General features: G+C 43.1%; 1 protein-coding gene across 1 annotated transcript in view; it reads left to right on the forward strand.

The window, feature by feature from the left end:
- Positions 1-15,048, forward strand: part of MYADM (myeloid associated differentiation marker) — a 53,806-nt gene extending 38,758 nt beyond the window's left edge. The window contains exon 2 of the mRNA XM_082273506.1: positions 13,933-15,048. Within this exon, the coding sequence (XP_082129632.1) occupies positions 13,947-14,861 (915 nt within the window). The 5' untranslated portion in view covers positions 13,933-13,946 and the 3' untranslated portion in view covers positions 14,862-15,048. The remainder of the gene's footprint in view (positions 1-13,932) is intronic.
- The last annotated feature ends 865 nt before the right edge of the window (positions 15,049-15,913 follow it).

Below are 15,913 nucleotides of genomic sequence, written 5' to 3' on the forward strand. Positions count from 1 at the left end.
AATGTCAGATCCAAATCACAGCAATTAAGATGAGGATCCGACTTTGAGGAGACTTCCATTAAAACTCTATGGGCACAAGTCGGATAGACGTCGCTTTGAAGTAGTACAAGAACCTTTTCCAAAGTCAGAGTGACTTGAGTAGTGCTAATTAGGACAGCTCACATTGACTAAAACAGGATTTCACAGGTCATATGACTTGGGGGTCTCACAAGTTGGATTGCAAGTGTGAACTGAGCATAAAAAATATATTAAAGCTTTGTTTTTTTATTTTTAATAACAACCAAACATGTTCTACTGACCTACTCTGTGCAGTGGTTTTGCACAGAGCAGTTCTGATCCTCTTCTTTTCGGGCCCCCGCTGGTGCTCCTGGCTCCTCCCCCTTGAGCAGTGCTCCCAGAAAAAGCTATTTGCCCTGGGGGCACCGCTGCATGCTCGCTCACAATTCGCTGCTCTATGCATCAATAAAACCGAAGCTCGGCCTCACCCTTCCCCTCTCCCTTCTCTCCTCATTGCCTCACTGGCTGTGATTGACAGCAGTAGGAGCCAATAGGCCCCCTACAGCTGAGGCTATTGTGGACATCACTGGATCGAAGGGGGCTCAAGTAAGGATTGGAGAGGCTGAAGGGGCCACTGCACACAGGTTTTTTAGCTTCATGCATGAAGGTAAAAAAACTTTCAGCCTTCAAAATCACTTTTGACAAGTGTTTTTAGACGAGTGTTTATAAAAAATTCACATGGCTGCTCATCCTTAAATAAAAGCTTGTAGGTTTGTGTTGTGCGAATTTTGTAAAATCAAATGTTCTCAGGCTATATTCTCTGCAGATTGAATGTAGGGATGCAGAAAAAATTGCACTGTGGATGCAGCTAACGAGAACACTTTTCTGTGATAGTCGGCGCTATCTATTGGCCAAAATGTAGTATTTTTTTCTATTCATGTTTTCTCAATCTGCAGAGAACATAACATGAGAACGTTCAATTTTGCTCCATTTGCACAGAATGAATTTACATTCAGTATTGATGCAGTAGATTTCTATAGTGCTTGCACAATTGCCCATGTTTTCTGCCCCTCAAAAATCCTGCAAGTATAGAAAAATTCCCGGTAATGTGCCAAAAGTGCTCTCGGCTCCTCCTCTATTTTGATAACACAGCATTTTGTGGACTGACGTTTACAAATATTATAATTCAGGATTTATATACATCCAACAGTTTGCGCAGCGCTTTAAAACGTGAAGGCAGGCAGTACAGTTACAATAAAATTCAATACAGGAGGAATCAGAGGGCCCTGCTCGTTTAGAGCTTACAATGAATAGCGTTAGCCCTGTCCAGTTGCATAGAAACATAGAAAAGTGATGGCAGCTAAAGACCGAGTAATCCATCGAGTCTACCCTTTTTGTTAACTTTGTCTGAGTATAGATCTATGTTTGTGCTAAGCATGTTTAATAATCTTCAATAAAACAATAAATGTGTTATACACACCTGCACTGTGAAGTGGTTTTGCACAGGGGGGCCCGGATCCTCCTCCTTCTTGGGTCCCACGCCAGCTCTCCTCGCTCCTCCCTATTGTTGGGTGCCTCCACAGCAAGCAGCTTGCCATGGGGCACCTGAGCTTAGCCACTGCTCTGTCTATTCACACACGGAGCTGCAATTTGGCCCCGCCCCCTCCCTCTCCTGATTGGCTCACTGGCTGTGATTGACTCCCGCTGCTGCCAATTGCCAATCGGGAGTGTAAGTCCCTGGAGAGGCAAGGCTCTTGTGGATGTCGTTGGATCCAGAGGGGGCTTAGGTAAGTATTGGGGGGGGGGGCTGCTGCACACCACACAGAAGGTTTTCTACCTTCATGCATAGAATGCATGAAGGTAAAAACCTTGTTCCTTTACAACCACTTTTCCTGAAGTCGCTCTCAATATCTTTTATCCCCCAAACCATTCACCATTGTTACCTGGACTACTTTGATTTTATCAATATCTTTCTGTAAGTGAGGTCTCCAGAACTGGACACAGTATTCTAAACGAGGTTACCATTTTATACAGTAATGAAGAGAGCTCCATCTCCTCTCTATCGCATAATGAGAGAAGAGATTTGGTGTCACATCCTAGAACGGAGGCTTGGCTAGAGCTGGAGATGCCCATACCTGCCTCTCTTTGCTGGAGTAGATCATCCCTATAGTGATCTATTGCTGGCTGATTGCGGAAGAACAAATCTTCATTTTAGTTTCAGTTTTTAAAGAAATGAGAGCTGCACATTGCGAAGATAAAATTAAAAATAATCACCAATGGGACGTCCGTCTATAATATAAAATGTGCTCCACCTAGCTAGTGGCCTTCTGAAAAATGATCACAAATGGAATTCTGCTTCCATATAAGGTCACTCCCAGGAAGACTTGGCCTCATTCCACACAGTTCAGTATGTCTGCTGCTGGCCTAGAGAGATCTTAAAAATGTTTACATGTCATTAATGTACTGTAGTTCTCCGCAATGGGAAACTTGGCAACAGGATTGTGCTTTGTTTATGCCATTAGTTACAAACATTGAAGATCTGGACTAGGAAATTGTACATTGGCAGTACTGTGATGTGTCAATGTTCTTTATTCAATTTATTGTAAATATAATTTTGAAGTTTTCAGGAATTAAACAATGCCTGGTGTATTGTTTAAAAGAGAAGTCCATCTTTTGAAAAAAAAAAATTAGTGACTGTACACATATTTGCACATGAGCCTGCAAAACATTGCAACTGTATCATGGATGCAATACCAGGCTCCTGCAGACTCCTCTTCCAGCTCTAAGACTATGCTGAGGTACAGACTTTTGGTTACAGAGCTTGAGGAATAGTCCATGGACCATGAGTGTGGTAATCACCGCACTTGTGTTCTATTGATAACTAATAGTCCCTCTGCTGCCATGGGAAACGGGACTTATGGTTTATTCGTTCACAGATCTCTCTCATTGAATTATGTGGCTGTGCAGGTGAAACAATGTACAGAAGCGCAAAATGTAAAAAGTGACAGGAGCAGAATGAGAACCCCACAAACCTTAAAGCGGAGTTCCGGGCACAGAAATTTTTTTTCAGTGAACATACCCCCGGGACAGTCAGGGCTAGTACATTCCACAATGGCTAGCCTCTGATCTGTCCCGGTTCGCACTTACCTGCAAGAAGAAATACTTACTTATAAAATTTCTTTCACAGCATTGCCATCTCTCTTGGGGGCAGCTGAAGCCGGCGCGATCCTCTTCTGCGTCTTCTTCCACGTCCTCTTCTCCCAGAATGCGCCTGCACCAGCCCCTCTCGTCACTTCCGGTGCGGCGCCACATTCCTCCACAGCTCCTGGGCATGCCCAGAAGCTGTTTAGCAGGGAATGCGGCGTCGCCCCGGAAGTGACGAGCGGGGCCGGTGCCGTCGCATTGATTCCTGGGAGCGATGACGTTCAGCTCCCAGGAATCATTGCAAGCCAGGAAGTGACGGCGGAGCCGCGGCGCAGAGGGAAGAAGTAAAGAATAGGTGAGTATATTCGATCTCCAATTACAAGGTGAGTAAAAAAAAAAAAACTATCCAATTCCTTTTCAGGTGAAGGAGAACAAGCGAACGGGCACAAAAAAAAAAGATCGATTTTGTGCCCGGAACTCCGCTTTAACCTCTTAAGGACTCTGCCTTTTTCTGCCATTTGTTGTTTACATCTTTTGCTAGACAATCACTTAGAAACCCCAAACATTATATATATATTTTTAGCGGAAACCCTAGGAAATAGAATGGCAGTCGTTGCCATTTTTTTATGCCACACAGCTTTTTGCACAGCGTTGTTTTAAATGCAGTTTTTTGGGAAAAAAATGCATTTGAATTTAAAAAAAACAAAACAAAGACATAATATATACCCCAGTTTTGTATAGTATGAAAGATGATGTTATGCTAAGTAAATTGATACCTAAACATGTCATGCTTTAAAATTGTGTTGTTCATATTCCCATCGCACACCTTCCTGGATAAAGGCAAATCTATAGTGGGTTCTGCAGCGATCATCAGCTAGACACTGGATATATGGCAGATAAATATACATGTTATGATTTGAACACTAATTTAACTTAGCGCAGCTAATTTTGTTATAAATATACATGTTCACTAGGGATGAGCTTCGAGTTCAAGTCGAACGTAAGTTCGACTCGGAACATTGTCTGTTCGCTCATTCATCCTGTCGAATGACGAATAATTGAGCTTCTTCACAGGAACTTTGAGTTTCTGCATTATCATGAACTTGGACCTTTGATTTTAATAAATCACCTGTTGGCCGGGGGATTCGAACCCCAGAGCCATGTCATTGAAAGCCTGGTATTCTACCATCTACACCACCGTTAAGCCTGCTTAAGCTGAACACACTCTCCCTAACTTTTCTCATCCACTGTGTGTAGGGAGAGATAGGAGGCAACAAAGAGAGAGCCGCTCAGGTGTCAGTTCAATGGGTGGTGCTGGTCAGATCCGCCGTCCAAGCTATGAAGAATCCAAAAAAGTAGACCGCACTCAGGAAAGTAAGATGAAAACAATCAAAACTCCTTTATTCTTCTTCGGTGTAGCAGACAGACAGTACAATGCACATAACAGACATGCCGGGTTAACGCGTTTCACTAATTAAATCGCTTACTCATAACCATACACTGGATAGGAGTTAGTTAGGCAGGGAAAGTGTATTCAACCTAAGCGTGCTTGACGGTTGCGTAGCTGGTAGAACAGCAGCCTTGCTAATTGCGGAGTTGTGGGTTCGAATATCTTGGCCAGCGGGTGATTTATAAGTGGAATTATATTGTTAATAAATACATTGCTGGCAGGGAGATAGTTTTTTGCTTTTTACAGTTTGTTGAGATCAGATAGTGCATTGTATACCACAAAGTCATATATATATATATATATATATATATATATATATATATATATATATATGAAAAAGGCAATGCAGGATAGCTGGTTCTGATTGATGATCCACTCACTGATCCAAGTGTAGAATGTCTGTATTCAGTGTCTTAAGAGAAACTGTAGCAACTGGTAACTGGTCTCTGAGCAGGTGCTCTCTCACAAACCTGATGTGATCAATCCTTAATCCTATGAGTTCTGGAAGAACAGGCAACTCCATGCTGTGAGACACTGAGATGGCTGCGCTCTGCTTTTTCAATGATGCCCGCCGACTCCACTCGACCAGCGATGCTGCAGGGATGTCCGCGATGTAGCGATTGTCACCCGTCCCATCTGGGCTGAGTCTGCAGACAGCTCGGTGGTGTGCAGTAGGCCGCAGTTCTCTCTCTGCGGCAGACCGATGCACACACGATGGATCCCGGAAAGCAAGAGAGCGTGGGCCTGTTCAGCAGATCCCTTGTCTACAGTGTCAGATAATGGTAGTCCGCTCTCGGCTACATCGATATAGTTACTAGTTGACGAGGGACACCAATTAGCAAAAGCATGTAAGCATAAGACCCATCTCCTCAAAGCATGTTGGGACATAGGATATATTCTAAACTCTGCCTCCAGCTCATAAATCTGTGCAATGCCTGTAAATTTCATATTAAATATTTTACATAGTGGTCCAACAATTGTTGGGAACTTTGCAGTTGTTCCGAGTCCTTAAATCATACTTTTTTCTGCAGCTACCAATTATGTCCTGCCATTGGAATGGCAGCATACTTGAGTGATGTAGAATGCAAGCTCATAGCACTGGTAGACTGCAAATAAAAAGTCAGTGCATGAGCACTGTATTATCCATGGATGGAAAAATGGAGACATAGTGAGGCAATAGGCTAATAAATATTGTAGGTAAGAGTAACTGATTTTTTTTTTTTTTTTTACCATCAACCATAAGGGGATAAATTTGGTTTAAAGACCACACGTTTCTCACTGGCCCAAGTCATCCTTCTGCAATGTTCCTTTGCTCTAATGTGTTTGGTATTGTAATACCATAACCATAGCCATATTTTGATATTAACATAGTAAGCACAGTAATAAGCTTTATTATCTTGTTTTTGTAAATGCAGAGGATTTCAGCGACTAAATGTATATATCAGAAACCTTATAAGCATAGCAGCAATGTGTGAAGGGACCTGCTGCTGAGCATGAGCCAGGAGTCGCACCTCAGTACCCCATCCTCTCTACTATTGGGTGCATGCCAAGAGCCGATAAAAGGTTCTCTGGAACCCTTGGGGGTATGTTAATGAGAATGAATGTGTTCATACACTAACTATGCACACTGCAGACTTCTAAAGATGTTAAAATATAACTAAAGGCAAAACCTTTTTTTCTTTAGTTTTAGATAGAGTGGAGAGGGATTGGAATGCTTATCAGGTTGGTAATGCTGTCTGTGCCCCCTGTTAAAGGGATTCACCCTCGCTATTTGAAGGTGAAAGAATAATACCAAATTTTGAGTTTTCCCCAGAGCAGTAATAAAGGGAGAAGCTCTCAATGGGCACTAGTTCTTGTGACAGGCAGCGAAGGATTCCCTCACTTTGGAGGGTTTCCACTCACTTCCTGTTTTAAATATAAAACAGGAAGTGAATAGAAATCTCCCCAAAGGCAATAAGGGGAGTCAGTGGTGAACTGCGGTTTCTTAAAGGATAAGTACACCTTTTGGGAACATGTTACATGCTCCACCTGATTTAAGTGTATAAATGAACAAGTCCTGACAGCCAGTTCCGATAATCGTACGATAAAACTCGCTTTCGACCTGATCGCACGATAATCTGATCGTTGGTACACAGCTTTCGACAGCCGATCACGACAGTTGGTCCAACAAAATCCGAAGGGACAAACAGGAAAACTTCTGTCGTACGATAGCCCTGCGAACGACAATCATTTCATCAGTACACTATGCGTCCGCTAAAAATCGATCGACAAAGACCGCCCATGATCAGAAACACTAAATTAGCACGAAAAAAGCCTGGCTGCCATTGTTTTTGTTTTGCACCATCTGATACGTAGCTAGAAACCAGGAAGCTTTTCCCGAATCGTACGACAAAAATCATACAGTTTGTACACATTGTTGAATTCAATGTTCGTATCATGCAACAAAATGCGAATGATAAGTCGTCCGATTATCTGAACGTGTGTACGGGGCATTAGTGGCTGTCAGCTTGTAGTTCTCAAATTAACTACTGTGCTGTGGAGCGCTCAAGTAGTTCATGGAGTCTTCCTGTCAGCGGGGATCAGCTGAAGAAGCAGACCACTTACCATGTTCTTTCTTAAACATGTGTTTGCAATGACTCTGGTCCATCTCATCACAGCCCCCCTCCTTTTATATCACAATCCCCTCCTTACATCAGTGTCCTTGGTTCCATCTTAGCAGCCAATCACCTGCTGTTTAACTTGAAAAATAACTCTGGCTGCTCCCGCTCTCCTTCCAAAGCTGCGGTGCCTTTTCCTCTCTGTCCAGGACCCCACACAGCCCCACTGTTTTCAAAAAATGACAGCTAGTACAGGGAACTTCTCCCCATACTGCTGTCATAGGAAGAGGAGGGAACAGCAATCAGCTGCAGCAGTGGGAAATCGGGAGGAACATGTAACCTGTTCCCTAAAGGTGAACTTATCCTTTAACATATTATTGACATTATTCATAAGTACAAAGTAACACTGATTTGTACATTAAAATAAATCCCTCCTCTAAACATCTCCTTGAATACCTAATAAAACACAATGCTATTCCTGCCACGCAACGCTGATAGTTTCCATCACCAGTCTAACCTTAGATGTGACATCATCTGACTGACCCAGGGGAGAGGCACCACCTTTCTTCTGTTTAAAGGTAATGGATTCAGCTTTTGAGGTTTATGTGGCATTTCTAGAATATTCATTTAATAGCACTTTTTAATTATTTTCATTAGTTACTACCCCTGGTGCCCAATCTGTGGCCCTTTGACAGTTATTGTGCGGCCCTCAAGGTTATTGAAGACAGTTGTCTGGGTTTCTCTTACCTAGATACATACTCTAGGCTAGTTAATGAAAATATTTATTAGACTGGCTTGTAGTATTGTGTAGTATTGTAGTTTTTTTGTTCTTTCTTCTGATCTTTCATAATGGATCCTACTGAGGAAGAATCAAATAGAGCACAATTACATTTTAAGGCCCCGTTCACACTGGGGCAATCCGACTTCCCATGGCGACCTCATAGGTCGCGGCGCGCTGCTCGCACCGTGACCTCGGAGCGGCCGGCACGGACTTCATAACATTGAAGTCAATGCAGGTCGCTCCAAAGAAGCTCCGGACCCTTTTTCTAAGTCGGAGCGACTTGTGTCGCTCCTATTAGAACGGGTCCACAGCTTCTCTATGCCAGGCGACCAGGTCGCCTGACAGGTCGCCCCAGTGTGAACGGGGGCTCAGGGGCTGTAGGGGTCCTAAATGTGGAAGCGCTGTTTTGTAAAAGGGCTGTAAGAGCAGTGATCATTAGCTGTCACATGTAGCATGGCTGTCTTCCAGCAACATGTACTCAGTCTCCAACTCCTATAGCAGTGATGGCAAACCTTGGCACCCCAGATCTTTTGGAACTATATTTCCCATGATGCTCATGTACTCTGCGGTGTAGCTGAGCATCATGGGAAATGTAGTTCCAAAACATCTGGGGTGCCAAGGTTTGCCATCACTGTCCTATAGCATATTCCTAGTCTCTAACATCTCTTGTAGAATGCCTGCAGTCTGACCATCTCCTGTTGCATTTATTCTGTTTCCTTATACAAGCTATATGAACTTCTCCTAAACATTACTTTTTTTTGGTCATAACAATATTAGTTATTTCTGAATGTTTTATATTGGCTTTATTCCTTGGTCAAGGCAGCACATGTAAATTCCCTGCTACCTGGTATCATTTTAGTTTTATTGTGAACTGGTGAGATCTGATATGGGTAACATGCTTAGTTTTTAGTGTTATTTAACCACTTACCGCCCGCCCGCCGTCATATGACGGCGGGACGGTGCGGCTATTATCCTGGGCGGACGTCATATGACGTGACCCAGGAAATGCACGGCAGGCGCGCCGCCGTGCACTGCCGGTGTCGGGGTGTCTCCGGGACACCCCCTGTCACCGGCAGGGGGGAAACAGCCACTGGGCGTGGCTGTTTCCCACGTGATCGGCTGTGTTCCAATGACACAGCCGATCACAATGGAGGCGGCCGGGAGATGACCGCGCATGCGCGATCGGGAGCGCGCAGCGCGGTCATGTCGGTGGCACTGTGTTCCGTAGGAACACAGCTGTCACCGGCAGTAGTAAACAGTCACTGACAGTGACTGTTTACTATGTGATCGGCTGTGAATCCATTCACAGCCGATCACAAAATGTAAACAAAGAGCAGTAACTCACTGTTACTAGCTCTGTGTACCTGCAAAAGTAAAATCACACTAATAAAGGTCCCCCCACACAGTCCTCAGCCCCCCCCAATGTCACCTGTCACCCAACAGTCACCTCATCAGTGCCGAGAAATTGACACCCATAACGTTCACATGTGAGCGCAGCGATCGCGGGCAGAATCACCGCGATTCTGCCTGCAATCCGGAAATCATTGCAAATTGCGGGACGCCTGTGCGTTGCCCGTTTTTTGCAATAGCACCCCAAACGCTGTGCGATGTTGCCACCATTTCCGCCTGCCGAATCGCGGTAACATCGCGCAAACAACGCATGACGCCCAAAAAAGGTACAAGAGCTTCTTTGGGGCGTCATGCGTTGTTTGCGTGATGTTACCGCGATTCGGCAGGCGGAAATCGCAGCAACATCGCACAGCGTTTGGGGTGCTATTGCAAATCACGGGCAACGCACAGGCGTCCCGCAATTTGCAATGATTTCTGGATCACGGGCAGAATCGCAGTGATTCTGCCCGCGATCGCTACGCTCACATGTGAACGTAGCCTAAAGTTCACCGGTCACCAGAGACTGCCATCAGTACCGCCGTGCACCATCGCCCGTCACCTGTCACCCATCAGTGACCATCGCCCGTCACCTGTCACCCCATCAATCACCGTCACCTGTCACCCCATCAGTCATCGTCACCTGTCACCCCATCAGTCACCGTCATCTGTCACCCTATCAATCATCGTCACTTGACACCCCATCAGTGATCGTCACTTGTCACCCCATCAATCATCGTCACATGTCACCTCGTCAGTGATTGTCATCTGTCACCCCATCAATCATCGTCACTTCTCACCTCATCAATCATCGTCACCTGTCACCTCATCAGTCATCGTCACCTGTCACCCCATCAGTCATCGTCACCTGTCACCCCATCAGTCATTGTCACCTGTCACCCCATCAGTCATTGTCACCTGTCACCCCATCAGTCATTGTCACCTGTCACCCCATCAGTCATTGTCACCTGTCACCCCATCAGTCATTGTCACCTGTCACCCCATCAGTCATTGTCACCTGTCACCCCATCAGTCATTGTCACCTGTCACCCCATCAGTCATTGTCACCTGTCACCCCATCAGTCATTGTCACCTGTCACCCCATCAGTCATTGTCACCTGTCACCCCATCAGTCATTGTCACCTGTCACCCCATCAGTCATTGTCACCTGTCACCCCATCAGTCATTGTCACCTGTCACCCCATCAGTCATTGTCACCTGTCACTCCATCAGTCATTGTCACCTGTCACCCCATCAGTCATCGTCACCTGTCACCCCATCAGTCATCGTCACCTGTTTGCCATATGCATGCAATCACTTACTGACCGCCTATATGTGTCGGCCATTAAAAGCTAAATACTGGGGTTATGGCAGCAGATAGTCCCCATAACCCCGGTATTTTTTGAAACGGCGGGCGGTCGGCTTTCAGATAAGGGTGGTCCCAGTGGCGGATTCGCCGCGGAATTACCCTTACGGTGCAGGGGAAGAGGTGCCCCCCCTCCTCCTGCCGCGTCCCAGACGTTTTCCCAGCTTACCGGACCCGCCGGCAGCGGGGAAAACTATCCGGTCCCGGATCCTCAGAGACAGGAAGTCGAGTGAGGGCAAGATGGCCCTCACTCAACTCTATGGTCTTGGAGGACCGGAGCTACGTCAAAAGACGTTGCCTAGCAACCGGTTTAAAGGGCCGCTTTTTTTTTTTCTTTTTTTTTTTTTCATCTTTCAACAATTTTTTTTTTTCTTTTCTTTTTTAGTGTAGTTGTGAGGTGTGAGGTCTTTTTGACCCCAGATCTCACAATAAAGAGGACCTGTCATGCCTATTTCTATTACAAGGGATGTTTACATTCCTTGTAATAGGAATAAAAATGATCAAAACATTTTTTTTTTTTTTTTTTAACTGTGTAAAAATAAAAAAATAATAAATAAAATAAATAGGAAAAAAAAAAAATTAAAGCGCCCTGTCCCCGTTAGCTCGCGCGCAGAAGCAAACGCATACGCAAGTCCCGCCCACATATGTAAACGGTGTTCAAACCATACATGTGAGGTATCGCCGCGATCGTTAGAGCGAGAGCAATAATTTGAGCCCTAGACCTCCTCTGTAACTCTAAGCTAGTAACCTGCAGACATTTTTAAAATGTTGCCTATGGGGATTTTTAAGTACCAATGTTTGGCGCCATTCTGTGAGCATGCGCAATTTTGAAGCATGACATGTTGGGTATCTAATTACTCGGCGTAACATTATCTTTCACATTATGGAAAAAAATTGTGCTAAATTTACTGTTTTCTTATTTTTTAGTTCAAAAAAGTGAATTTTTTTCAAAAAAATCGCATCTGGAAGACTGCTGCGCAAATATGGTGTGATAAAAAATATTGCAACGATCTCCATTTTATTCTCTAGGGTCTCTGCTAAAAAAAATATATAATGTTTGGGGGTTCCAAGTAATTTTCTAGCAAAAAAAATGATTTTAGCTTGTAAACACCAAGTGTCAAAAATAGGCCCAGTCTTAAAGTGGATAAATGGACAACTTTGTGTAAAGCGCTACTTGGATGTTAGGCCTATGTGTGTGGCCAGTCTGTGAAAAAGTGTTACACATGTGGTATCGCCATACTCAGGAGGAATAGCAGAATGTATTTTGGGGTGCAATTTTTGTTATGTACATGCTATGTGTTAGAAATATTGCATAAATGGACAGCTTTGTGTAAAAAAAATGTGTTTTCATTTTCTTTCCACATTTTCCAAAAACTTGTGGAAAAAAATGACATATTCAAAAGACTCATTATGCCTCAAAAATTATACGTTGGGCTGTTTGCTTTCCAAAATGGGGTCATTTTATGGGGGTTTCCGTTGTCCTGGTGCTTCAGGGCCTTCAAAAGTGCGATAGGTTGTCAGGAAATTATATGTGTAATTTGTGCTCCTAGAATGCCGGACGCTGCTACTTGAATGTTAGGCCTCTGTATGTGGCCAGGCTGTGAAAAAGTCTCACACATGTGGTATCGCCATACTCAGGAGGAGTAGTAGAATGTGTTTTGGGGTGTAGTTGCAAGTATACATGTGCTGTGTGAGAGAAATAACCTGTTAATACGGCAATTTGTAAAAAAAAAAAAAAATCTTCATTTTGCAAATAGTTGTGGGAAAAAATGACAACTTCAAAAAACTCTCCATGCCCCTTATTAAATACCTTGGAATGTCTAATTTCCAAAAAGGGGTCATTTGGGGGGTATTTGTACTTTCCTGACTTTTTAGTGTCTCAAGAAATGAGATAGGCCTTCAGTACATCAGGTGTGAGCAAGTGTGATAAATTTTCAATGATTCGCACCATAGCTTGTGGACTCTATAACTTTCACAAAGACCAAATAATATACACTTACTTAGGTTATTTTTACCAAAGATAAGTAGCAGTATAAATTTTGGCCAAAATTTGTGAAGAAAAATGACTAATTTGCAAAATTTTATGACAGAAACAAAGAAAAATGCGTTTTTTCACGATATTTTCAGTCTTTTTTTATTTATAGCACAAAAAATAAAAAACCCAGTATTGATCAAATACCATCAAAAGAAAGCTCTATTTGTGTGAAAAAAAGGACACAATTTTTGTATGGGTACAGTGTTGCATGACTGAGTAATTCTCAGTCAAAGTGTGAGAGCGCAGAAAGCTGAAAATCGGTCTGGGCAGGAAGGGGGTGAAAGTGCACTGTAGGCAAGTGGTTAATCTGCGTTGTATGTTTTTATGTATTCCCAGGTATCTAATTTTAAGGGGCTTTTAGGGATGTATGAATTATGAAATGTGTTACTTTGTGCTAATAAAGTCACATATATGTTAATTGTGAGATGAATTCCATATTCGGATTATGTATACCTTTTTGCTATATAGTGGTCTGCCTAGCTTTTGTGAAAAGATATTGGCTCTGTACTTGTGAAAATAAAACTTTAGTTGCGGTTGAAGTTTTCTGTAGCTGGTCTTTCAGTTCTAACCAGACTGGAAAAAGCAGTTTGAGGTTTCTAGGGACATCCTGTAAACACAAATGTGACCAGTTTGCCCTTATTGTAAGAAAGTATTAAAAAAACAATCCACATTTTGTGCAATTGTTCGCTGTATGGTCCATTTTATAAGTAAATATATCCATTTTTCTAAAAGTGGGGTGTTACCTGATCAAAATCAAATGACAGTCATGACAAACTATTGTTGTAGTTGTAATTCATCACATAAGGCAGTCTTTCTTAACTGTTCCCTGAAACCTTAGGGTTCCCCCAGAGGTTGCTAGGGGTTCCTCAAGCAATAAATAACTTCTGCTTTAGATAAGTAACCACTGACACCAAAGATCCTTTTAACTATCTGTAAGGGGGGACTTATCACCACAATGAACGCAAATTTAAGGAGCCTTCTACCCACTAATGTACTCTGACCTGTTGATGTAGAACTATTACCAGAGGTTACCTGAGACCAGGAATTTATTTCAAAGGTTCCTCTATGATAAAAGAGTGGGAAAGGTTGATGTAAGAAATAATCACATTTCATATTTGAATATGTTTGGCTTTCCAATATATACACTAAACTATTTTATTTCTTTTTCCTTAAAAGATACATCTCCAACCATGTCCATTCAACGCAGGAAAATCGTGGAGGGCAACACTCATGTCCTGAAATCTCCTGTTGGGATTGTACGGTTTCTAGCAGTCATCTTCGCCTGTGTTACATTCAGTTTGGTTGCCCACAGAGGAGGCTATAGCGGCCGAACTGGCGACATGTGCATGTTCTCCTGGTGCTTCTGCTTTGTTGTTACCATCATTATCATTGCTGTTGAGTTTGTAGGGATACAGAGCAGGATGCCAGTATCTTGGAAGAATTTTCCCATCACATTTGCAATGTTTGCCGTCCTAATGTGTCTCTCGGCTTCTGTCATATATCCGTTATTCTTCCTTCAAGATAGGAGCCACGGCACTGAAAGACATACTTACCAAGTTGTAGCGACTGTGTTCTCCTGCCTCACCACCTTGGCATACATTTTTGAAGTGTCCTTAACCAGGGCTCGACCTGGAGAAGTTACTGGCTACATGGCTACTGTGCCCGGAATACTAAAAGTCATCGAAAGCTACATTGCTTGCGTCATCTTCGTCTTCATTACAGAACCCATTCTATATGATCAACATGATGCACTAAAATGGTGCCTGGCTGTGTACTGCATCTGTTTCATCCTGTCTGTTGTGGTCATTATTCTCTGTGTTGGAGAATGTACAGGCTGGCTGCCTTGTGCTTTTGAGAAGTTCCTCAATGCTTATGCTCTTTTAGCTGTGCTGTTGTATGCCTCTGCTGTGATCGTCTGGCCCATTTTCCACTTTGACTCAAAGTATGGGGGCAGAGCACACAGGCGAGATGCATGCAGGTACAACGCTGGTATTCTGTGTGTTTGGGATAAAAAGGTAGCTGTTGCTGTTTTGTCAGCTTTCAATCTCATAGTCTACATCATAGATCTTGTTTATTCTGCAAGACTTATCTTTATCACGGTTTAAATAAGGAAATATTTTGGATTTCACTTGTCTCCATATATTAATAAATATAATTGATTGTAGTAATATAAAGTGCCCCTTTCAAACTTGATAAGTAAATTATTTACATTAATTATAATTTCTAAGTCACTCCTTGTCAGTGCACAGTTCTCATATCTCAAATCAGCAAGCTAATTCAATAAAGATTTTCAGTAATAATGCATACTGAGTAGCAGATGTCAGACTTGAGCAAGTTTACACCTGGCTACCTCCGATCCAGCAAAAACAAATGGAAGGGGGATCTGTCCCGTCCCCCCCCCCCTTCTGGCTTGATCTTATTGGAGGGCAGTTGTGTAAATGGACAGCAGGTCAGTTTACATCCGACTGCCCATAGAGCAGAACAGGCTCTGCGCGTGTCTGCTCTACATAAGAGAGAGCGAATACAGACCTGTCATATGGCAGCTCAACTCAGCAGGGGATCAGCAGACAGATGCCCTGCTGAGCAAAACTGAGTCTGACCCATGTGAAAGTGGCCTAACCATGCTCCAGATAGCAGTAAAAATTTCACAGGGGTGTTCTAATCCTTCCTCACTCTATATTTTTGGCTAGACACACACTGTAAGAGTCTTGTTAATGCAAAACCTAATATTTCTGTGGGTATCCATATAAAAACATAGCACATTGCTTAAAAACTGCTGACAATTTTTCTCATCTTGCTTGCCTTGAGGTGTAGCTTCACCAAAGAAGAGGTGAAAGCCGCTATTTGAGAAATGGTGGCATTGCCATTCTTGATCTCCTTCTAAAAAAATCACTTCACCTGACTGTCATAGTGATGAATTGGCCTTCATTCCTTCTGGCTTGCTGTCTCAGAAGCAGTATGCCAACCACTTGTACTTCTTCCAGTTCAGTGGTGGCAGCATACCTTTTTATCTTGTGAAAGTTTTTTTTTTTTTTTTTTTTCTTTATATACAGAATAAGAAAAAATTATTTTAAGCGAGCCTGTCCCTTGAACTCAGATTTGGTGTATCGTGGAACATGTGCATTGACAAGGATTATGATTCCTATATTTTTTTAAA

The sequence above is a fragment of the Pelophylax lessonae genome, assembly GCF_965119305.1.
Source record: "Pelophylax lessonae genome assembly, chromosome: 12".
In the NCBI taxonomy this organism is placed as follows: Eukaryota; Metazoa; Chordata; class Amphibia; order Anura; family Ranidae; genus Pelophylax; species Pelophylax lessonae.